The sequence below is a fragment of the Sarcophilus harrisii genome, chromosome 5 (assembly GCF_902635505.1).
Source record: "Sarcophilus harrisii chromosome 5, mSarHar1.11, whole genome shotgun sequence".
NCBI classification, from domain to species: Eukaryota; Metazoa; Chordata; class Mammalia; order Dasyuromorphia; family Dasyuridae; genus Sarcophilus; species Sarcophilus harrisii.
Genome location: NC_045430.1, coordinates 133,652,828 through 133,676,772, shown reverse-complemented (window position 1 = coordinate 133,676,772; position 23,945 = coordinate 133,652,828). Strand labels below are relative to the sequence as shown.

Here is a 23,945-nt window from a genome sequence, read left to right as displayed (position 1 = left end):
CTACTTGATATTGGCAGAAGGGGTCTTTCCCTACATATTTTGATATTGCATGGATATCAGTGGAGTGTTCAGACTGTCATTCACATTCTTGTGACATAATTGTTCCATATATTTCAGTCATACATCTCTCTGATATCTTTTTTCTTTTTTTTTAGTAGTATTTTATTTTAACAAATACATGCAAAGGTAGTTTTCAATATTCACCTTTGCAAAACCTTGTGTTCCATATTTTTCTCCCTTTTCCCCCCTCCTCCCCAAAACAGCAAGTGATCTAATATAGGTTAAACTTGTGCAATTCTTCTAAACATATTTCTATATTCATCATGCCATACAAGCCAAATCAGATCAAAAGAGGGAAAAATGAGAGAAAAAAAAAGCAAGCAAACAACAGCAAATAAAAATGTTATGCTTTGATCCACATTCAGTCCTACAGGTCTCTCTCTGGATACAGATAGTACTTTCCATCACAAGTCTGTTGGAATTACTTTGAATCACCTCTTTATTTTTTTGTTTTTGTTTTTTTTTAATATAATAATTTTTTATTTTTCAAATTACATGCAAAAGTAGTTTTCAGCATTCACTCTTAAAAAATCTTGTGTTCCATATTTTTCTCCCTTCCTCCGCCTTCCCATAGACAACAACTAATCCAATATAGGTTAAACATGTGCAATTCTTCTAAACATTTGAACACTTTTATTATGCTGCATAAGAAAAATCAAATCAAAAAGGGAAAAAAATGACAGGAAAAAACAAGCAAGCAAATAATAACAAAAGTGAAAATACTATATTGTGATATACTTTCCATCCCCATAGTCTTTTCTCTGGATGCAGATGACTCTCTCCAGTAGGCTGAACTCTTGTTCTTTTTGTTCTAACTGCTGTAACTTAACTTTTTGTCTTTTCTCTAACTCAGCCTGTAATTCAGCCTGTAATTTTTGCATTTCTTGTTCTATTATCTGTAATGTGATATTTTGTTTTTTCTCTAACTCAACCTTTAACTCTTGTATTTTTTGCTCTATGTGCTCAATCATCTCTATTATCTCTTGATTTTTTTCCCTTGCTTAGCTGTATTTAATGGGCATGGGAGTATATGCCTTGGAGCTTGAGAGCAAGCTCCCTGCCCTTCTTCAGAGGTGATCTCTTTTAGAGAATCATCCATCTGGCTCTTTAACTTATTTGCTTGAGCTGCATGTACAGCTGTATCCTCAAGCATGATTGTAGGTAGACTTATACCTAGATTCATACTGCTTCTCTGCCTTCCTTTCTGGATCAGGGCCTGTTAAACCTTCCCAATTATGGGGTCTGGTAATTTACAGTGCATCCATGTTGAGTTGCCACATGTAGTTTCACCTCCAGAAACTTACTGTTACCAGTCACGCTTAATTCTCAGGCCTTCAGAAAAATCTCTGGCCACTGTCTAGTATAGTGCTTCTTTACCAATCTTACCTCAATCAAGAGGTCTTCAGAGACAGCTGGCCACCACCTCACTGAGCGGTGGTTCTACGTTTAATAGAGCACCCGAGGACAGCTGCATGCAAGTTTAAAATCTTTATTCCACATGTTTATTCCACATATCTTGCCCTAGCTGACCTCCTGCTCACTCTTAGTAAATTCCTAATAAAAAAAACCTCAAACTTCTTCCTGGTCCCCACAGCTTATATAGGATCTATGAGGTCACACACACAGCCAATTAGAGAAGGAGACACTATCCGTTAATGATGCAGATCTCAATGCAACCAGAGCTTCTGCTCACAAAGTGGGCCACTCTGTTCACAGAAAATCACATCTGGGGATCTCAGGCTTCAAGGCCTTTTTACTTCCTGATCCGGGCTTCCTCTTTGGACCTTTATACTCTCCAACACAAATCTGTTGGAATTGGCCTGAATCACCTTGTTGTTGAAAAAGAACTAAGTCCATTACAACTGATAATCACATAATTTTGTTGTTTGTACATTGTTCTCTTGGTTCTGCTCACTTCACTTAACATCAGTTCATGTAATGTTCTCAGGGTTTTCTGAAATCAGCCTACTCATTTCTTTTTCTTTGTTTCTTTCTTTGAAATTTAGCTTTTAATCCATTAGCAATAGGATTAGAAATTAATTTCAACATTGAGGTTAAATAAAAGTCAAAATATCAATGGAAGGTTCTTGAGATTTCTTCTTTTTTTTTAATTTAAAGCTTTATTTTCAAAACATGTATAGATAGTTTTCAGCATTCACCTTTGCAATTTTTTTTCTCCCTTCTCTCCACTCCCTCCTCTAGATGGCAAGTAATCCAATATATGTTAAACATGTGCAATTCTTTTATATATATATTTCCACAATCATACTGTACAAGAAAAATCAGATCAAAAAAAAATGAAAAAAAAATGCAAACAATGGAAAAAAGTGAAAATACTATGTTGTAATCCATATCCAGTCCTCACAGTCCCCATTCTGGGTGCAGATGGCTCTCTCCATTATAAGACCATTGGAACTGGCTTGAATCACCTTGCTGCTGAAAAGAACCACGTTCATCAGAATTGATCATCACATAATCTTGTTGCTGTGTACAATGTTCTCTTGGTTCTATTCACTTTACTTAGCATCAGTTCATGTAAGTCTCTCCAGGCCTCTCTGAAATCATCCTGTTGATCATTTCTTACAGAACAATAATTTCCCATAACTTTCATATACCATAACTTATTCAGCCATTCTCTAACTGATGGGCATCTACTCAGTTTCCTTGCCACTACAAAAAGAGCTGCTACAAATATATTTGCATATGGATCCTTTTCCATCTTTTATAATGTCTTAGGGATATAGACCCAGTAGAGATAATGCTGGATCAAAGGATGTACACAGTTTTACAGTCCTTTGTGCATAATTCCAAATTGTTCTCTAGAATGGTTTGATCATTTTACAACTCCACCAGCAATATATTAGTGTCCCAGTTTTCCCACATCCCATCCAACATTTATCATTATCTTTTCCTGTCATCTTAGCCAATCTGAGAGGTGTGAAGTGGTAACTCAGAGTTCTTTTAATTTTCCTTTCTCAATCAATAGTGATTCAGAGCTAGAAATGGTATTAATTCGTTTGAAAATTGTTCAAGTCCTTTGATCATTTATCAATTGGAAAATGGCTTGTATTATAAATTTAAGACAATTCTGTTTAGAAATGAGGCTTTTATTAGAAACATTGGCTGTTAAAATTTTTTCCCAGCTTTCTGCTTCTCTTTTAATCTTGGCTTTATTAGTTTTCTTTGTCTGATATCTTTTACAAAACTTTTCTCATGTAGTTCTTTGTAATTGGAGAAAGAAAGGAAGAGCTTTGCAAGGAAATAAAATAATCATTTATTTAGTGCCCCTTGGGTACTAGGAACTGTGCAAAGCAAATATCTTATTTGATTTTCCAATAACACTGTGAGATAGATGCAGCCATTATCCCCATTTTACAGTTGTGGAAATGAAGACAAATAGAGATTAGGTGGCTTTTCCAGAGTTACAGTTCTCTCAGGCCAAATGCTCACCATGTTCTTCTCTAATATTGTAATTGGGGGACCCTAAATTTTAATTCTAATGAACAGAATAGTGAGAGTTTTGAATGCCCAGTAATTTGGGAACTTGGGCTTATTAACATTGTGCTGACATACTTGTTTACCTCTGAATTTTGTGTACTTAATCTAGTCTATTCAACCAACTTCAGTTTTTTAACCAATTCCAAGGAAGTTTGATGATCATTGCTTTGCAGTTTAGTTTGGCATTTGATGTTAGGCTCCCTTCTTTTCACTTTTTTTTTTTTCATTATTTCTTTTGAGATTCTTGACCTTTTGTCCCTATAGATGGATTTTGTCATTTTAATTCTATAATATAGTCCTTTAGTAATTTTGTAAGAGGCTGAATAAGCAAATGAACTTATGTAATATTGACATTTTTATTATATTATAATGACTCAACCCTGAATTATGTCCCTCTGGTTATTCAGATTCATTCTTATTCCTATAAATAGTATTTTGTAGTTGAATTCCTATGGTTTCTTATTCTTTTTCAGTAAAAATTCATGCTATGAGCTTAGGAATCCTGCAATTTGTTATGCTTTCTTACATAAGCCAAACCTGATTTATATAGTCACTTGTGTATACATAATAAAACCCCACACAACTGAGCTCTAGAAAGTTAAAATCCATGTCTTATCTAATATTTTATGAGGCAACTGGCAAAGCATTCTGTGTAGTACTTACTGTTTATTGAATTGAGGGAAGTAGTTTGTGTTGAGTCTATAATCGTAGGCAAACCAAGGAAAATCTTTCAGTGAAAAATAAAAAGATGACACCAAGAGGTGTTTTGCTACTATGTTCCAGGCTAGAAAAACAACTTTGTAAAGTAAATGAGTATTGCCTTTGCTAGTGTTTTATAAAACCAGATTAGACACAACAAAATTTTAATTTTATTTCAGAGTGAAAGACATCCAAAGTGTGTATTTAGACACCACTTTCTGCGATCCAAAATATTATCAGATTCCAAGTCGGGTAAGCATACATTTAGAAAGACATTTTCTAAGTGAAGAAATCTAATTATAATGGATATTTACATGCTATGTTGTGATCTTCAAATATTGACTAACAAATTTTTCCCTCCTTTGTACTGGGGAAGACTGATGAGTGTTAGTTGTATTTATTGTTGAATGTATCTTTAAAATCCTTGATCTAGATGGAGTGTTTAAATGGAATATTAGAATTGGTACGAAGTTGGATCACTCTGAGTCCTTATCATATTGTGTGGCTGAACTGCAAAGCGGCCTACGGATATGAATATTTATTCACCAACCTCAGTGAAGAATTTGGAACACAGGTATTTTGCCAGTTATAAAAAGTAAAAGAAAACTTAAAAATTATGGCACATAAAAAAATCCACTCAAAAAATCTCTCAAGCAGGGATTGGCAAATTTTCTGAAATGGAAATTTCCTCTGTCCTCATGAAAGAGTATCATAGTTTTCTCAATATCAGCTTATGTCAGAATGGACCCAATTGTCTTAATAAGCTGGACCTTGGGGTTTTTGAGTCTTTTAATATTACACAATGTTGGGCAAAAAGTTTCCTCCTTGTAGGCCTTATTTTTCTAATCTAATCTGTAAAATGGAAAGAGACTAGAACATCTCTAAATTCTCTTTTAGCTAGATATAAAGTTATGTGATTTTGTTTTTCATCTTAATATAAGTTCCTTTACTAGTTTATAGTTTCTTGAGCATAGAGTACAAGATTTATTTATGTGTTTTCTTCCACCGCACCTAACATAATTCAAGACACATAAGCAGTTTAGTATTTTGTGGGCAGCTAGTTGGCATACTGATTAGAAAGACAGGCCTGGAGGACTGGAAGTCTGGAAGACCGGAAGACCAGAGTTCATTTCTAACCTCAGAGAGTTATTAGCTCTGGGATTCTTGGGCAAGTGATTTAATTTCTGTCTATCTTAGTTTTATTAACTCTAAAATGGGGATAATAATAGCAGCTACCTCCCAGGTTGTAAGGATCAAATACTATTTGTAAAACATTTAGCACAATTCCTGCACATAGTAGATGGTTAATAAATGATTGTTCCTTTCCTTGCCATCTCTAACTAACCCCTCCACTCCTTGATATATTCCCTCTTGTTTTATATATGAGAAAGTAAAAATTTTTAACTTGTTCACATTCATGAACATAATGCATTTATATAGTGACTTTAAGTTTGGTAAAGTGTGTAAAAATCTCTCATTTAAATCTCACAACAACTTTGGTATGGGCTATTATTATCCCCATTTTATAGATGAGAAAACTTTTGCAGATATAGGCTAAGTAAGTAATTTGCCTAGGATCATAGCTAAAAACTAACTGAGATTTGCCAAACCGACCTTTTTACTGTTCATAATACCTGACATTTCATCCCTTCTCTCCATGTCTTTATGAACTCTGCTTCCCACTTTTCATTGTTACCTTTGATAGAGTTGTATCTGTTGGTGATCCAAGAGCATATTCTTCACAGCTCTAATGATAATTTTGTACTTCACTAAAGCCCTCTGTTTTCCCAAAGCACCTCACAATCTGTTCCTTGTTTATTTTTAAATACAGTTCCATTTATTGGAATTTCTACATGTTTATCCATATTGCAGTTATGAGTATATGACATCACTGATTCCACTTAGTGATATTATTGCCCAATAGGAAAACCTGCCTTATTTGACCATATCTTTGTTAATAGTCTATCAGTCAGTGGTTGACAAATGAAACCCAAATTTCCTTCCTCATAAAATCACAACTGCTCCTATAGTACAAAAATGCTTTTTTTTGTATATAGACATTTATATATATACACAAACATACATGCACATGTACATGTGCATGTCCCTGATTCCTGAAATTAATTCAGTCCCTCCTCCTCTTCTTTTTCTTAGAATCCCTAGTTTCCTGCATAGTCAGCTCTTCCATGAAACCTTTCCCAATGTCCCTGGCTGTCAGTGCCTCACTCCCAAAATTCCCTTGTATTTTGATAAGCCAGTAAGCATTTATTAAGCATTTCTTCTGTGTCAGATTATAGTGTTAGAACTGGGAATAAAAAGAAAGATAAAAATCATCCCTTCCCTCAAGAATTTCACAATCTAATGGGGGAGATATGCAAACAACTATGTACAAACAAGATACAGACAGAACTTGGTATTCATTTTATATATACTTATATATGTACATTCCTCAGAATGTAAGTTCCTTCCGGGCAGCGATTGTTTCATTTTTGTTTCTCTCTCAATGACTAACACAGTACTTGGCACATAGGTGCTAAATAAATACTTATTGATTGGTTAGGACATGATTCTCTTTACACTGCACCACAAAGATCTTCTTCCTGAGATATGTTCTTCTGAAATATACAGGATATTTACAAAATAGTCTTTCTTTTAAAGTAGAGACAATAAAAAGATCACTCAACTTTGAGCTGTAAGATCTAGGATCTAATTTTGGTTTTGTCACTATAATCTGGACCATCTGAATGATCTGAGTAAGCTATTTAAAAAAAAATCTATAAAATGGGTATAATTATAAGCAGTCATGAAAATGATTTCCATGTGTGAACTGCTTTGTTAAACTTACAGATCATTATAAATGTTAACTGGTATTGCAGTTCATTTAATTAATGTCAAATATACCATGAATAGATCCATCAGATACTGTAATCCAAAACCTGGGAATGAAACTTTCCTGAGTGTCTGTTTATGTGTATGATTAGTGGCTTATAAATCAGAATTTTTGAGCTGAAGATGACATAGGGATTATTATAGTCCCATCATTTTACAAGCAGCAGCATAGTGGAATTGAGGTCAGCAGCCCTGGGTGTTGATCCAGCTCTGCTATTTAGTAATTGTATTATTTCAGACAATTCACTTAAACTTTCAAGGCCCTTAGTCTTCTCATCCACAAAATATGATCCTATGAAATCCATTTCATTTAAACTGCCTTAAAGAATTGGTTAAAATGTAAGCATCAAACAGTTGGAAGAGAGGTTAATCAACTCATTACTTATACTTTGATATGTTATTGTGTTGGTCCTCTGCATAGGTGAAGATCAACCACTTTTCTGTGCCTTAGTAGTTGGGGGTTTTGTGTAGTTATGGCTAAAAGATTAATCGTCTTGTGCTTAAACTTGGGGTGAGCTACTCAGCTTAATTAGATTGGTCCTCAGAACTACTCTCTGTCCCCAAGGCTAGACACCTTTCAGCTCTGTCTCATTTCTCATTATTGCCATAATCTTTGAGAGCTCTGGGTCACCTCTGTGCCCCTGGAAGGCAGCAGAACAAGACCTAAATGGAGAAACTGATTAGTCCCCAAATCACCGAAAATTGATTTATTTCATAACATAAGATAATTTCAAAATATTTAATCTTCATAAATTTTCCTGTTTTCCTTAGGTCCATGTGAACAAATTAGATATGTTTAAAAACATGCCTGATATCCTTTACCATTTAACAACAGATCGTCATACACAGATTCATGCCTGTCGACACCCACGGGTAAGTACCCATCTTATTTTTTTCTTCATACTATTCACTCCCTATACTACAGATGTCAAGGCATTTTAGCAGTGAAAGGGAATCCAGGCATTGTCTGATCTAATCCTTTCAATTTACAAATGAAGAACCTGAGAGCCAAAGAGATGAAGTGGAAAGTCGAAAGAATTTAGAAAGTTACTCTCATGCAGAATGTTTCAATAAAGTGCATATATACTTCAATAACTTTTTTCTAAAAATGATACAGATAATTATTAGAACATGATATGTAGTTTAAGGAAGCAAGTGTTTACCATTCACTTTTTTTGATTTTTATAAATGTTTTGAATGATGAAAATGATATACATGTTACCCATTTCCTTTGCATTCTATTCACTTAAAAATTATTGATGTTGTTTTTTAAAAATTTTAGTTATTTAACATTTTCCCCTGTCATATTCAAAACAAATTTTTTTTACATTTGTTTTTAAGATTTTTGAGTTCTAGATTCTCTTTTTTTATTTCCTCCCACAAATAAGAAACCATATGTGGAGTTATGAAAAACATTTCCATATTGTCAAATTGTGAAAAAAAACATAGATCTCCCACTCTAAAGAAAATAAAAACACTCAAGAAAAATTAAGTTAGAGAGAGAGAATGCTTCATTCTGTATTCAGACACAATGTATTCTTTCTCTAGCTAAAAATAGGATTTTTTATCATAAGCCCTTCTGAGTAGTCATGGATAGTTGTACTACTGGGCATCCCAGAACATTGCTATTACTTTGTATACAGTATATTTCACTTTGTTCATGGAGGACTTTCCAGGTTTTTGTTTTTGTTTTTTTCCTGAGAGCATCCTGCCTATCAGTTCCTAGAGAACGATAAACACATACCACAGTTTATTGAGCCAGTCTCCAATTAATGGACATTCCCTCAATTTCCAATTTGATGATGATACTGCCATGAATTTTTTTTTTTTTTTTTTTGTAAATATAGGTCATTTTCCTTTTTTGTTTTTTGTTTTTCTCAATCTCTTTTGGTATTCATGTGGTGGTGTTAGGTCAAAGGCTATACATGAATTTACAGCCTTTTGGATACAGATCATGCCTCTTGATCATTTATCAATTGGGGCATGGCTCTTATTTTTTATAAAGTTGACTCAGTTCTCTTTTTTCTTTGAGAACTGAGGCTATTAAAGAAATTTGCTTAGAAAAATTTTTCCAAATTTTTCCAATTACTATTGCTAATTGTATTTCTTCCCTATTCTCTCTCTCTCCTTTCACCTTGTTCCTCCTCAAAAGTGTTTTGCTACAGATCACTCCCTCCCTCAGTATGATCTTCCTTCTAAGACCCTCCCTCCTTCCTGTATCCCATTCCCTTCATATTTTTCTGCAGGGTAAGGTAACATTCTAATGAATTACAAATATCATCCTCTCATGTAGGAATGTAAACAGATAAACCTTATTAAGTCCCTTATAATATACTGATGTTCTGTTTTAACAAAACACATGCTATTTTTCCACATCCAGACAAAACCTTAGGGGAATATATTCTAAACAGCAAAGTAAATTCACCAGTAGTACTATGTTTGGAAATGAGAGACAAATTACCTTCTACTTTTACAGTTTATCAAGTTAGTAGAAAGGAAGGATGTGGACTTTAACAATTCTGACTGCCCATTTTACATGTAAATATGTTTGTTGCTTATTTGTTAAATGTAGTTCCATTCATTTGAATTCCTTTATGTTTGTCCAAATTGTAATTATTCTGAATATATGATATCACTGCTACCACTAATGATATTATTGTAAAGTAGAAGAATCTGTCTTGTTTGTCCATGCATTTGTAATAGCTTCTCAGTGTTTGACATGTGAAACTCAAGTTGCCTTTCCCATAATATTACAGTAAATTCTGTAGCACTGAAATGTATATGTGTGTGTGTATGTAGAGATATATCTACATACACACACATATTTACACAAGTATATAAATTCACACATACTTACACCCATATAGCTAGATAAATCAGCAATAAAAATTATTATGATTCTATGGTCAGAAGCTCAAAGTAAGTAACACTGTGATCTGAAAAGAAAGAGAGGCTGATGGGAAAATAGAGTTTAATAAAAAATGTCACATAAGCCACAATATTTGGTCTACTTCAGGCAAACATTAAGTTGTCATCAGGTTTATATTTGCTGTGACACCATATGTATAATAAAAGATTAATTTTCTTTCCCATACCCTGATTTAGAGATAATTTTTCAATGTAAATGTATGTATTTTTAAAAAAATAACTTTTGGAGTAAAAGAAGTTCTCTGGATCCACAAGAGAGACCCTTATGACTTTTCTCCCTGGCCTGATAGTTCTTAATGACTTGGCTTTTTAGACTTCATAATATATGCTTCTTTTTACACCAAATGCTTGACTTCATGCAAACCTATTTGGTTTGATAATTTTGCTATTGTTTTGTATTTACCCATCCCCTGTTATACATGTATGTAATGTTCTTGTTTGGTTTTCTGGAGGTCTGGGAGCAGCCTTCATTTCAGTCAGAGTAATCACAATAAGAATAGCCAGGTATTAAAGTCCAAGTCCTTTATTATCTCCTTCACGATCTAGTTTCCTTGCCTGGGGCTGGGCAGCTTTCTTGAGAGCCTTTCAGACCAGCCTTGGTCTCAGTGGGGGAAGTGCAGGAAACCAGCCACCACGGTGGTGCAAGATGGAGTGAATGTCTCTCCTTAGCTCCCAGAGCTTGAGCTCCCGCCTCCAGTGCGCTTGTCTTCTCTGGCTCTGACTTTGGCTGAGTTTGGCCCAGCTTTATATGCTCTATTTTAATTACATCATAGGTGTGAATCTTGCAGAACTATATTAAGTACTAAGTACATGTACTGAACTAGAGAACTGTTGATCACCATGCTAAACTAGATAACCATTGTCTTATCAATTCCACTGACTTAACACCTTGTAAGAATCCTTGTTTTAAGTATGAGTGCAGGCCTATAACACATGTATTCAATTTACAGCTTCTCAGTTTAAAAGATAATTTAATTTACATTCACTAGATAGGCTGCTTTTTATCATTGTATATGAGGTGCTTAATGAATACTTATTGACTGACATATTCAAATTGTTTCATATAGAAAGGATGATACACACACACACACACACACACACACGTGGAGAAATGCAATATACGATATAGGTAAATGATATACTTAACATTTTCCTCTACTTCCAAGTTTAGTTCTGTCTAGTACTTTTAATACTATATGAGAAACAAAAAGCCTCTGTTGTGCATCTCCCTTCCCTGAGCTCACTTTAGGATACTTGGTATACAGTTTGGTACATGTATCTCTCCCATGAAATTCCCCACCTGTTATTGTTTTCTGACTTCCCCTATAGGAAGGAAGGAATAAAGGAAGGAAGAAAAAAAGGAAGGAGGGAAAGATTTATATATTGAGTACCTGCTATGTGCCAGGCACTGTTCTAAGCCTTTACATTTGATTGTCACTACCCTGAGAGGTAGGTGCCATTATTATCCTCAGTTTATTTGTTCAACTGAAGCAGATGGAAGTTGTGGCATGCCTAATATTATCCATATTTTACAGAAGAGGAAACCGAGGCATAAAGAAGTTAAGCTAAATTTATGACAACTTAAATTTAAACCAAATTTTCCAAAAACTTTTGGAGAGTTTACTATTTAGTAGAACCCTACAGTGTCTAAGACCTGATTGACTTCTTAAGGCCCAGTGTTCCATCTAATGCATCACCTAGCAACTTGTAGAATTTAATTTTAGATGTGTCTTCTGTACTCTCTGAGTTCTGCTCTCCCCAGCTTAGGACACATGTCAGATTGATTCTAGCTTTTTTCTTCAATACTTGTTTTGAGATGGAATGAGTGTTCATCTCTCCCCAAGGTTCCATTTATCTCTATTCCAGGTCTTAGTTCAATTGTATTGTTCAAAATTAGATTGTTTCTCTTTTCTTCTTCTGATCTTTACCCAGTGATTTCTCAGGATTGAAGAGAAACTTGACAACACACACATGCACACATGTGTGTATGTATATTTATGTATGCATACATTATATGTGTATGTACACATATAATGTGTGTGTGTGTATACATACATATACATATCTACCTGGCATAAATGTGTATATACATACATTCATATTTTGTTGTGTGTATTTTCTTGGGGAGAGATGACAAGTACTTGTACCCAGTTCTAATTTATTTTACAAACTTATTTTCTTTGTCATATCAACTAATTGCCTTTCCTTCGAGTCCCCTTTTTCTTCCTCGGGTACTTTTCAGTTCTCTTTCATGTGGAAGAGAACTTTTCTTTTCTTTCATTTCAAGCTGTTTTCCTTATATTCTCCTAAATCATCTTTCCTAAATTTAGCCTTTGGCCTCTACATTCCAGACTTTTTCATTTAGCCTTATAGTTTTACTCTTGTTTAATTCAAATACTCCTCTTATTCACACCATTCTGTGTGTGACACTCAATCCTTTGAAATCTGTAGGTAGCCCTTTCTTGAAGCTTTGGAGTTTTTGTTTTCTTTATTTATATTCTGTTGGTTCTTTCTTTATGGGACTTGTCCAGTGAACTCAGCAATGCTCTGGTCTAACTCTAAATGCTTCTTGAGTGACTATACTCTATAATAGCCCAGTACAGGTTATGCCTTACAATCATAGGTGAAATGTTAACACATCAAAATTTAAGATGAAATAAAACCTTATTTCAGAAATGATTTTAATAATTGGTCAAGTTTTCATAGTAATGCAGCAAATTAAATGGTGCCGTTTTTGATCAGATTTTTATTCTATGTTGATGGAATTTTAAGATCTCGGTGTTTAGGTCTTTGGCTTTTCTTTGTCTTATTTAGGTAGAAGAATTTTTTCGTGGGAACAGATTGCCATGTGGAATTACTTCTAAAAATGGGACTCCATTGCATATAATCAGCATTAAGCCATCCACAATGTGGTTTGGAGAAAGAACCAGAAAAACAAATGTAATTATGAGGTAAAGCATGTATGTGTATATTAGAGAGTAGAGGTGAGACAATATATCAATGTATGATAAAGAATGTTCTGATTAGAAAAGTCTTTTGTGATTCACAATATCTGATTTGACTTTCTTTAAATTCAGTGGAATATGAGAGCAATAGAAGAAATTTTATAATTTCTAAGCTGTACTTTTTACATTAAGCTTTATTACTAAGCTTGTTTTAATGATAACCAACCAATAACTATTTATTGAAGGAAGGTTAAAAAAAACTTGCCTGCTTAACAAGAAAAAATTAAAGAATAACATAATTATATAATCAGTAGTTATACATCACTTGTTGACTCCTAAGGTAAATTTTCAGCTGTTTGCCCTTTTTATTTAGCCCTAAACATATCAAGTGTTCTTAAAGAGAAGCAAATATTGAGATAGTAGTTTTGTATAATGCATATGATAAATGTAATTGTCATAGTGGTGGTGGTAGTAATTTATTTTGAGACTCATCATCTGCAATCTCTTAAAAGTGTTATGGGATTTCATAGAAAAATTATTGAAGGGCTAGAAAAATGAAGGCTGCATTAAAAAAAAGAGTTGAGGTTACCTGAATTTAGAAGTAGCAGATGATAGGGAACAGGAAGGGAACAGAAATAGAAATAAAAGTAGTGTTTGTGGGAAGTATTAAGTAGGAATGCCTGATCATTGAGTAGAGTTCAGATTGATGAGTGTTGAAAAGTAAAACTAGCTGAGCGGTATGTATCCAGGTTCTGGAGGGCCTTAAGAAGTTTGGAATCACAAAGAAGTGCCATGATAAAACAGATGAGCTTGGTGGTAATTAGCAGTATGGTTTGGAGGAAAAAGTTGTTGGATGTGAGGAGACCAAATGAGAGGCTGCTGAGATAAACAGTGGGTTCTGAGAATTCAGGCAAAGGAGAGAACTTTAGGAATCATCTTGTTTCAACTTCTTCATTTTACCTATGAAGGCCCAGAAAGACTTAAGTGACTTGTCAGAGTTGTGTTATTGGGATAGGACTTGGAACAGCATGAATTTAATGCCTCCAACATGACTGGATTTTGTCTCTAAATCTCTGTAGGGCCTTATAGAATCCCAAATTTTAATGGAGTACTCTTTGGAAAAATTCCAGTCTAAGCCATTATCTGTAGGGGATGGTAGAAATCAGCAAAGAGGTTTAGTAGTAACTATTAGCCTGATTAGTATATGTTAATTGGTATCCCATAGGAGCCAGTTTCAAGTCAGATGTTATTTAATATTTTTGTTAGTGATCTGGATAGTGGAATTGAGTATATTTATCAAGTTTCAGGAAGCTAATACACTGGAAAACATTTAATTCAAAATCACTGTTGTAGGAGTTTAAAGGAAATAGAAATCATTCCCAGAAAAGAGAGTTAAAATTTGATCTGGATCTTGAAAAACGATTAGAATTTGGACAGGAGAAGAGAGCAGAGGAGGAGAGCACATGAGATGGTAGGAGCAAAAGTTACAGAAGTGGGAAAAGACAAGGCTTGTTTGGGGGACAGGGAGTACATTGGGTAGGCTAGAACAAAGGATTCATATGGGGAATAGTGTAGAAATAAGACTTGAAAAGTTAGATTGGAGAGTTTGTGGAGGGCTTTAGATGCTGTCTTCATTAGTTGGAACTTTTTAACTTGTACCCATTTGGAAGGATACTGAAAGTTTTCCAGTAAGTAGAATATCATGACATAACTGGCATTTTAGGAAAATTAGTCTGGTCTTTGTGGGTAGAATACATTTTAAAGGGGCTAGAATCAAGGGGATAGGGCCTCATGATTGGATGTGAGGATCAAGGAAAAATAAAAAATTAAAATTTTAAAGGAGGAGAATGGTAGGATCTTGGGGGAAGTGACAAACTTAATTTGATATGAGTTTGAATAATGTCAAAATAATCATATGGAAACATATAGCAGACATTTGGAAGTGTAGGGTAGGAATTTTGGGGAGACAAGAGTGTGTGAGATTTCCCAGTAGATAAAAGAAGAGCAGAAGCATGATGCAAAATAAGAAAATTCTTATATTTTGCATTGGTTGATCATTCAATCAACAATCATTTATTAAGGAGCTATTAAAACCCCAAAAGTGCCAGCATCATGCTAAGAGTTAGGGATATTAATACAAAAACGGGATAATTTTTGCTCTCAAGATGATAACATTATACTAGGGGGATATAACATGTTTACAGATGAGCAACTATGAGTTATATACAAAATAAATGCAGTGATTTTGGAGTAGGCAGTTAACACCTGGAAGAATAAAAAAAAGACTCGAAAAGAAATTGGCACTCAAGCTAACTCTTAGGAATGCAGAGGCGGATGGTAGAATAAAGGAGGGTGAATACCATTTAATCAATATGGAAAGATAGTTGGAGCTGGATTGCAATTGACTTGTAAGTTCAGAGAAGTTTGTTTTTTTATACTAGATATACTGGGGAGTAACTGAAGCTTCTTAAGCAGGAGAAGGAAGTGGTTCAACTTTTACTTTAGGAAGATCATTGAACATCTGTGTGGATCATGAATGGAAGAGGGACCATAGAGTCATAGATGTAGAGTTGGAAAGGACCTTAGGGAACAACTGATCCAGCCTCTTTACTTTATAGGTGAGAAACTAAAGCCCAGAGAGGTGAGGTGTTTTGCCAGGTAGCATAGCTACTAAGTGTCTGGAGCAAGATTTCCCGACTCCAAATCCATATCCCTATCCACTATACTTTGCTACTTCTCGTTTCTTGCATTTATGCAGGAGGAAAAAAAAGATTTTATATACTAAAATTTCTGAAGTTTAGTTAGACATAAAAAAGTCCCCCTGCCTATATAGGTTGATTAAATAGTGAAGTCAGCTACCCAGGGAGAGCTCAAAATTATTATAAATGTGGATTAACGAGGTTTTTTTTGTTGTTGTTGCTACTTTTTCTTAGAACTGGAGAGAGTTCGTATAGAGCTTGTTTTTCATTTCATTCTTCCTACAGTGAGGTAAGTTGACAGTGGGTGGCTTTAGTGTCATTGACTTTTAGACATATATTTGCTTCTGCTATTCAAATTTGTTGCAACTCTTATATTGTTGTAAATACTTATATTGATTTATTTCATAGAAGATAATCCCAAAGGAATTTCTTTATCAACAAAATCTATTTAAAATTCTCTAAAATATGTATTACCAAATATGATTTCCTAATTTTATTTAGGAGGCTTTCTGATGTAGAATTTATCTCTCTTATAGAACCATTACATTATTCAAAGAATACTCAATAATAACCAAAATAATCCCAATACAACTTTATACAATACAACAATATAATTTTAAGGAAATATTTTTCTTGAAAAACTTATTTCTAATGTGATTGCCACTAATTTTCATTTTTTAAAACTAAGACAAGTTAATGCTTCCTCTTTTATGAGGAAGAAAGTTCAGCTTGCTCATGTGTGGAAGTAAAATGATATAGACTTGGGTGACATTTGCTGTGACAGCATAATTTAAGATTTTCATTTAAGGATGTTAAAGGCTATTCTTTTCCTCCCAGTTACAGGTCCTACTTGGGCTATAGTTCCCAGCTGATTGTAGTGTGTCACAGCCTCACTGTAAGGCATCAGTCATCAGTGTGTTGAGCCTCAGGTTTTAGTTGATGGCTCCCAGTTCAAATCCTCATTCAAATCTTGTTCAAGTCACAAACTGAGAATCTCAGTGTTGGTAATCTACCCGACCTGAAATGCCCTCTCCAACATTCTTATTGCTGACCTTGTGCAAGTAATTCATCTTCTTTGTAAATGGAGAGGCTTAGATTAAAGAGTCCTTAAGATTTTGATTCAGGGATCCCCAATAAGTTGATATCCTTAACCTGTAGCTTTAGTTACCTTTAGTAATTGGATTAAAATAAAAATACAATTATGAGGTGCCAAGTTATCTATTTAGGACAATGACTTCCCATAAACAATATCACATTTGACAGCCCTCTTAGTAAGATGACTTTGCAAATAATGGAGCTAAAATGTAGAGAAAGACTTAAGGAAAAGACCTTAGGCTAGAAATACAAAATAGTACAGTTATAAAGTTTGTCATAAAGAAAAAAGGCTAAACAGTAGAGAGTGAGAAAGCATGGAATGAAGTCCCACAGGGACAAAAATAAATGTATTAAAAAAAAGGAGACTAGATAGTAAAACAGTACTTTACTGTGGAGCATGAGAGAAGGGTATACCTCACAGAAAGGAGTTGGGGCCTTTGGTGGGAGGGGTCTGTTTTGTCATATTTCCCAGGAAGGCCAAATGGACAGTTATATTTTGACAATTTATTTTATTACCAAAGATATGTTTAATAACGAAACATTAGTCATTAGTTACAAAGACAATATTTCAAGGTAGTTTTCAAAGTGATAACTTCCTATGGTGTAATTCATACCTTTTTTAATAATTTGAAAATTTGGGTAGAATTCAAAAGCTATTTGATTTTCAGCTAGTTTGCTCAGGCTTCCCATCTCTCTGGATCATCTATCACATTTCTTTTCATATTCTTTTTAGCCATAGGTGGTCTCTGTAATTAAGTTAATCTCAGGAAAGGCTTTACTTTTTGAAATTTTCTGAATCTAGAAACCCTGTTTTATTTTTGTTTTTGTTTTTTTCTCTATACATGCAGCACTAGAAAGAGAAGGGAGCAGTTTTACATATAGCAAAGTCACATTAATAAGAGCATAAGAACATGTATTTTTGCTTCATCCTTAACAGCTAGAATTAGTTTCCTGTGACCTGTAGAATAGCAAAACAGCTCCTGTCCCTTTATTTTTTTCATATAAATAATTATATTTTATGTACATTAATAAAATTTTACCTTAGTTCTGGGTAGCTTCTTCCAGTACCTTCACCCATCTCCTGTCTTCCCTCTCTCCCCCCCAAAAAATCTCTAGAAACTGAGTATTATAGTAGTCACCAGTTAACTGTTCCAACCCAAGGAACTGATGCCTTATAGAATAGAATAAATATGTGTGTATATATAATAATATGTATGTATGTGTATATGTATATATATAAATTAAAATACATTTTTTATGAGTTTGACTTTTATTAGAGGTTGTATTTTTATAAATTGTCTGTGTATGTGAATACACATAGTGTCTCAGAAAATCTTAGTGCATTTTAAAACTATGAAACTTCTGCTTCGTGGGAGTAGATTTTGGAGGAGAAATACTTTTCTGTTTGTGTTACCTTTTCTTTGTAATTCCTTATTTTGTGAGAAGAAATGAATTACTGAATTATAACTGTCCTTTTTTACTTTCCTTGAACTACATTTTGAACTTGCACCTACTAGTTTGTATGTGATTCATAAAAGAAAAAACCTACTGTTTGGTTGTGAATCATAAAAGAAAAAATGGTAGTCAAATAAAGCATTGTTTTCTATTTCATAAAGTTTTTAAAAGTTTAATGGAAATTAAATTTTTTTTTATTATAGCTTTTTATTTACAAGATATATGCATGGGTAATTTTTCAGCATTGACAATTGCAAAACCTTTTGTTCCAGTTTTTCCCCTCCTTTCCTCCACCTCCTCCCCCAATATGTATAAATATATATACTCATATACATACATGTATGTAGGACCATACTGTGCCTATTTCCACTTGCTATCAGCTTATCTAACAGTGGATAATTTCTTTCATAAGTCCAAGTCTTTTCATCTTTTTCTAGATTAACTGGCTCATTATTTCCTACACTACAGCAATCTTCCAATCCAATCTTCTGAGAGGTTGTCTATGAAAGTTTTTTTAACCAATTTTCTGTATTCCTTCTATTCTTGCTTTTTTAGGTTTTATTTATACAAGAAAAATTTAATTTAAAATAATCAAAATTGCCCATTTTATACTTCAATGCTTTCACTTTACAGTATGGCTTATGGTCTAATACTACTGAATTTGCTTCTTTACATCTTTTTCCCCTGGTTTCTTTAAAGTACTTGACCTTTTGTTCTTCTAACTGAACTTTATTATTTTTTTCTAACAGAATTTTTTTCATAATTTAATAAGGATGGCATTATAAAAATAGATTTGTCAGGTAAAATTGTCATTCTAAAAATTATTTATTTTTGCTGAGGCAGTTGGGGTTAAATGACTTGCCCAGGGTCACACATCTAGGACGTGTTAAGTGTCTTAGGCCAGATTTGAACTCAAGTCCTCTTGACTTCAGGGCTGGTGCTCTATTCACTGCAACACCTAGCTGCCCCTCATTTTAAAAATTATATTGCCTTTACCTACCCATGAACAATAAATTCTACTTCAGTTGTTTAGATCTAACTTCTTTGTATAAAAAGTGTTTTATATTTATAGTCTCATAGTTCCTGTGTCCTTTTTGGCAGGTATACTCTTAGGTATTTATACTGTCTAGTTATTCTAAATGGTCTAAAACAATGTTGACTAATATGGCAGTTATGTAGTTTCCCTATTTTTTTTCTTTTGATTAAATCCTTTTTTTTCCCCTGAGGCAATTGGGGTTAAGTGACTTGCCTTGGATCACACAGCTAGGAAATGTTAAGTGTCTGAGGTCAAATTTGTACGGGTCCTATTGACTTCAGGGCTGGTACTCTATCCACAGGACAGCTCCTTAGTACCACCTAGCTGCCCCTGATTAAATCTATTTTAACTTTAACTTTGTCTGAAATCATGATTGCTATCCCTGCTTTTTTTATGATAAATTCTACTCCTGACCTTTATTTTATGTTTTATGTGTATCTCTCATTTGTATAACATTTCCTGAAAGCAGTTTATTTTTAAGATCTAATTTTTAATGTTTTTTTATTTTATGGATAAAATCATCCCATTTACATTCTAAGCTATAATTACTTGTTTTGTATTTCCCTCTTTCCTATTTTTCCTCACTAATCTTCTCATACTGTTCGTATGTGCCTTCTTATTCCTCTGCTTGCCTTTTGCTTGCCATCTTGCTCTATCCACTTCCCTAAAAGCCCCTTCCTTATTCTCTTTCCCCCTATACATTTACCTCTTATTTTCTGAATTTGGAAGACTTTTATATTTATATATATATATATATGTGTGTGTGTGTGTGTGTGTGTGTGTGTGTGTGTGTGTGTGTATATATATATATATATATGTATGTATGTTCCTTATTTAACCTATATCTGATGAGAATAAGATTTCAACACTACCCTCTACTAATTTCTTTTGTATCATTTTTTCCTTTTTATGCTCATTTATATGAGGTAATTGCTCCTTTTTATTTCTCCCTTCAGTTTTTTTAATCACTCCATTATAGTCAGCTCACTTCGAAGCTTTTTGTTCAAAATACCCAAAGAAAAATGACTGTCATAAAATAACTGATAATATTTTTATATATAAAAAGTAAACAATTTAACCCTAGGTGGTCCTTCATGTTTATATTTCTCCTGGAGGTTACATGTCAAATTTTCCCCGAAGTTCTGCTGGTTTTGTCACAAAAAAAAAAATCCTGAAAGTCTTTAACTTCATTCGATGCTCTTTTTTTTTTTCTTCCTATTCAGGATTACACTTCACTTTGCTGGGCAAGTTACTTTTGGTTGTCACTTGAGCTCTTTTGCTCTATGAAATATAGTATTCTAAGACTTAACAGTTTTTTAGCATAGTCGCTGCTAGGTCTAATCCTTGTTCCATGATGTTTAAATTGTTTTTTTTTTTTTTTTCTTGTTCCTTCCAAATATTTTCTTCTTAATCTAGAAACTTTGAAACTTGGCTGTGATGTTCCTGTAAATTTTTCTTCTGGGATTTCTTTCATTTGGCAATTAGTGGATTTTTTTTCCTATTTCTGTTTTGTTTTCTTTTTCTAGATATTCAAGGCAGTCTTCCTTAATGATTTCTTGTAATATGATATTAGAGTTCTTTTTTTTAAAGCTTAAATATGTGCAATTTTTATAAAGTTTAATATTTGTGCAAGAAAAATCAGATCAAAAGGGAAAAAAAACATGAGAAAGAAAGAACAAACACAAAAGGTGAAAAATAATATGCTTCGATCCACTTTCAGTGTCCGTGATTCTCTCTCTCTGGATGCAGATGGCATTTTCCTTCCTGAAACTTTTGGAAATGCCTTGAATCACTATATTGTTGAGAAGAGTCACTTCAACACAGTTGATCTTTGTATAATCTTGTTGCTGTGTACAGCAACAAATCTACAATGTTCTCTTGGTTCTGTTCACTTTACTTAGCATTAGTTCATGTAACTCTCTCCAGGCCTCTCTGAAATCATCCTGCTCATCATTTCTGACAGAGCTGTTCTGCAAGACCCCCAGCCAAGAGGGTCCCACCCCTGGGCCACTGCATTCACCAGCTGTGCGGTGGCTGCTTCTGCCCACGAGATGGCAGCGCAGCTCCCGGTGCATCTGGTCAGCTTGGTTGCCCATGGGAAGTGCTTCATTCTCCTGCTTAGCTATCAGGTCCCCACAGTAGCTGCAGGAGAAGAGTGCTTAAGTTGAAGTGGTCTCATGTTTTGTGGTTTGTTGATTCTTCAGAGTTGGCCTGGAGCTGCTTGCCCTTCTCTTAGGTTGGACCTTGTGCTCCTGGAGAGCTGGTCTTTCCTGGGTTTTGCCCGTTCTTAGGAGAACCTGACTTTTATTTGCTGCTTTACATTTGCTCTGATACAATATTATATCTTAAGTTTTCTGACTACCTCTGCCATGCTCTCAGAATCCTCTTAGAAATTGTAATTTAAACATTTCTAAGTAAAGAATTATCTCATTTACTTTCCTCCTTTAATTAAAATATGTATTTCCCTTTTTTTTTTCCTGCAAGGCCATGGAGATGTCAAATCAAAGATCTAGAGCTGCAGGGGGATCCCAAAAGTCATCTAACTCAATCCAGTCCTCCCATTTTACAATTGAAGATTCAATTGTAAGGTTCATCAAAGTTAAACAGCCTGTCCAAGATCATAGAGGTGGTGAGAGTAGGACTGTGGCTGGAGCCAGAGGCCACAGTCTACTCTCACCACCAGGCTGTTTAACCTCTTACGGGCTCTTCAGTGATGCTTAATACTTGCAGAATTGAATTGCCTCTGATAAAATCATAAATTTGGAAGAGTTAGGGTGCAAGTATTGCTTTTATACCTCACATTTTACATTTGTAAACTTACATACAGAATGGTTATGGAGAGCAACCTGAGCTTTATAGAAAATACTAAGTACTCATAAAAACAACCATATTATTCCCTTTGTGTGTCCATGAATTGCACTTTTTTCTTTTATTTTCCACTAATGATACATTATTTTTTTTTTCCTTTCCCATTAGATTAAGGATTTCTTGAGTTACATACGTCCTGTGAATGTGTATCCAAATGTCATTCCCTTGGGTGCAACAATGGATAAAGTGGTAGAAATGTAAGTAAAGAGTTTTAAATGAGCCAAATACTAAATTCTGGTGTCACTGGGATGCTTGGTTAGGAGGTTTAAGCTTTTCTATGGAATTTGGCCATAAATTTCATTTAATTTAAAATCTCTGAATCCTATATTCTTGTTAAGCTTACTCAGACTGACTTTCTCCTTTTCCCCTTTTGCTCACTGAAGTATTAGGAAAAGTTTATTTTGTTTTTCCTAAACAATCTTTTGCTTAAGAGATTACTCCTCTCCCATGAGTCACTCTTCTAGCCCTCTTCAGCCAGAGACAAAGATGGTCCTACTTCTGATCTTTCATCACCACCAGACATACCAATTCTGTTGAAAAATTTGAAATCCCCTCATTTTTTCAGATAAATAAGATTTTAGTAGATATGCATTCCAGGACTTTCCTTAGAAATTAAATGTATATTATGATTCTTTTCAGCTTAAAACCATTATGCCGATCCTTTTCTAAGAATACCGAATCAAAGTATAAACCACTTGGAATGTTGAAGAGAACCAGAACAACATACCTTGAATCAGGTAAAGGGAATATGGGTTCTCAGTGCCTAAGGAAGACTGTATTTTTTGGTATATAATTTGGAGAGGAAATTGGATCTAGTATTTTGTTTACTTACTTTTCTTTAAAAAATAATTTTGTCTACATGTTTCTTCTATAATATAAGGACCAAATTGGATCTTTTTTTTTCTTTAAGCTTATAAACATGTTATGAGGATAAATGTTTGTATTTTTTAGTGCTTTATATTTCTTGGAAATAAGCACTGCAAAATGACTAAGGCAGTGTGGAGTTAAATACTGATATCATCCATTAGCTATGTGAACCCTAATTTGTGCAATCATTGGGAACTTATGTAATAATTTAAAAAAATCATTTCTGGTTTGGTTGAACTAAAATAATACAAATAATACCTTAGTTCTTCCTTTTTATCTTTAGTGCCATTGTACAATCAAATGGAGAAGTGGGTTAACTTTGAAGCAAAATGAGGAATTTTAGGTTCTAAATTGAGTTGGATATGATCCTCATTAAAAAAAATCCTATTGCTTTGATGCATAAATGTTTTAAACAAAACTTTGTTCATATAAGAAGATACTTTTGAGCCAAAATTCCTGGAGCTCAGTTGTAATTAAATTTCACTTATCACTTTGAGGTATGATCTCACATTGTTTTCTATGATTAGTTCTTCCACTAGTTTGGAAGAATACCAGATAATTTATCCCACATTTCTCTTAAAACTAGTGTAAACTAAACCAGCAATACATATTAATAAGCTGCCAGTTTTTAACAAATTACAGTGCAAAAATATCATGCTAGATTGGTGTAAGAAAAATGTAAATGTAAAAATCAGATATCAAAGAAAAAACCAATATCTTGACAAATGGGATAGTTCGTGAACATTAGTTGAACATCTTAAAGAAGTAGCTAAAGCCTGAATCTTGCTGACAAAAACAGAAGTCAAGACTTCTATATGCCTGACGTTATCAGGAGGGTTTTACCCCATATTCGTTATACAAAAATATTTTCTAACAATAATTTGTACATGATAGTTAGAAGAAATC

At 33.9% G+C, this 23,945-nt stretch overlaps 1 protein-coding gene across 4 annotated transcripts in view; it reads left to right on the top strand.

The window, feature by feature from the left end:
- DCLRE1C (DNA cross-link repair 1C) overlaps positions 1-23,945 on the top strand; it is a 64,034-nt gene that overhangs the window by 14,801 nt on the left and 25,288 nt on the right. For all 4 annotated transcript variants that reach the window (XM_031938615.1, XM_031938614.1, XM_003771450.4 and 1 more), the window contains 7 exons: positions 4,437-4,509; positions 4,691-4,831; positions 7,918-8,019; positions 12,889-13,025; positions 15,953-16,007; positions 22,281-22,369; positions 22,812-22,909. In XM_031938615.1, coding sequence (XP_031794475.1) covers positions 4,437-4,509; positions 4,691-4,831; positions 7,918-8,019; positions 12,889-13,025; positions 15,953-16,007; positions 22,281-22,369; positions 22,812-22,909 — 695 coding nt within the window. The remainder of the gene's footprint in view (positions 1-4,436; positions 4,510-4,690; positions 4,832-7,917; positions 8,020-12,888; positions 13,026-15,952; positions 16,008-22,280; positions 22,370-22,811; positions 22,910-23,945) is intronic.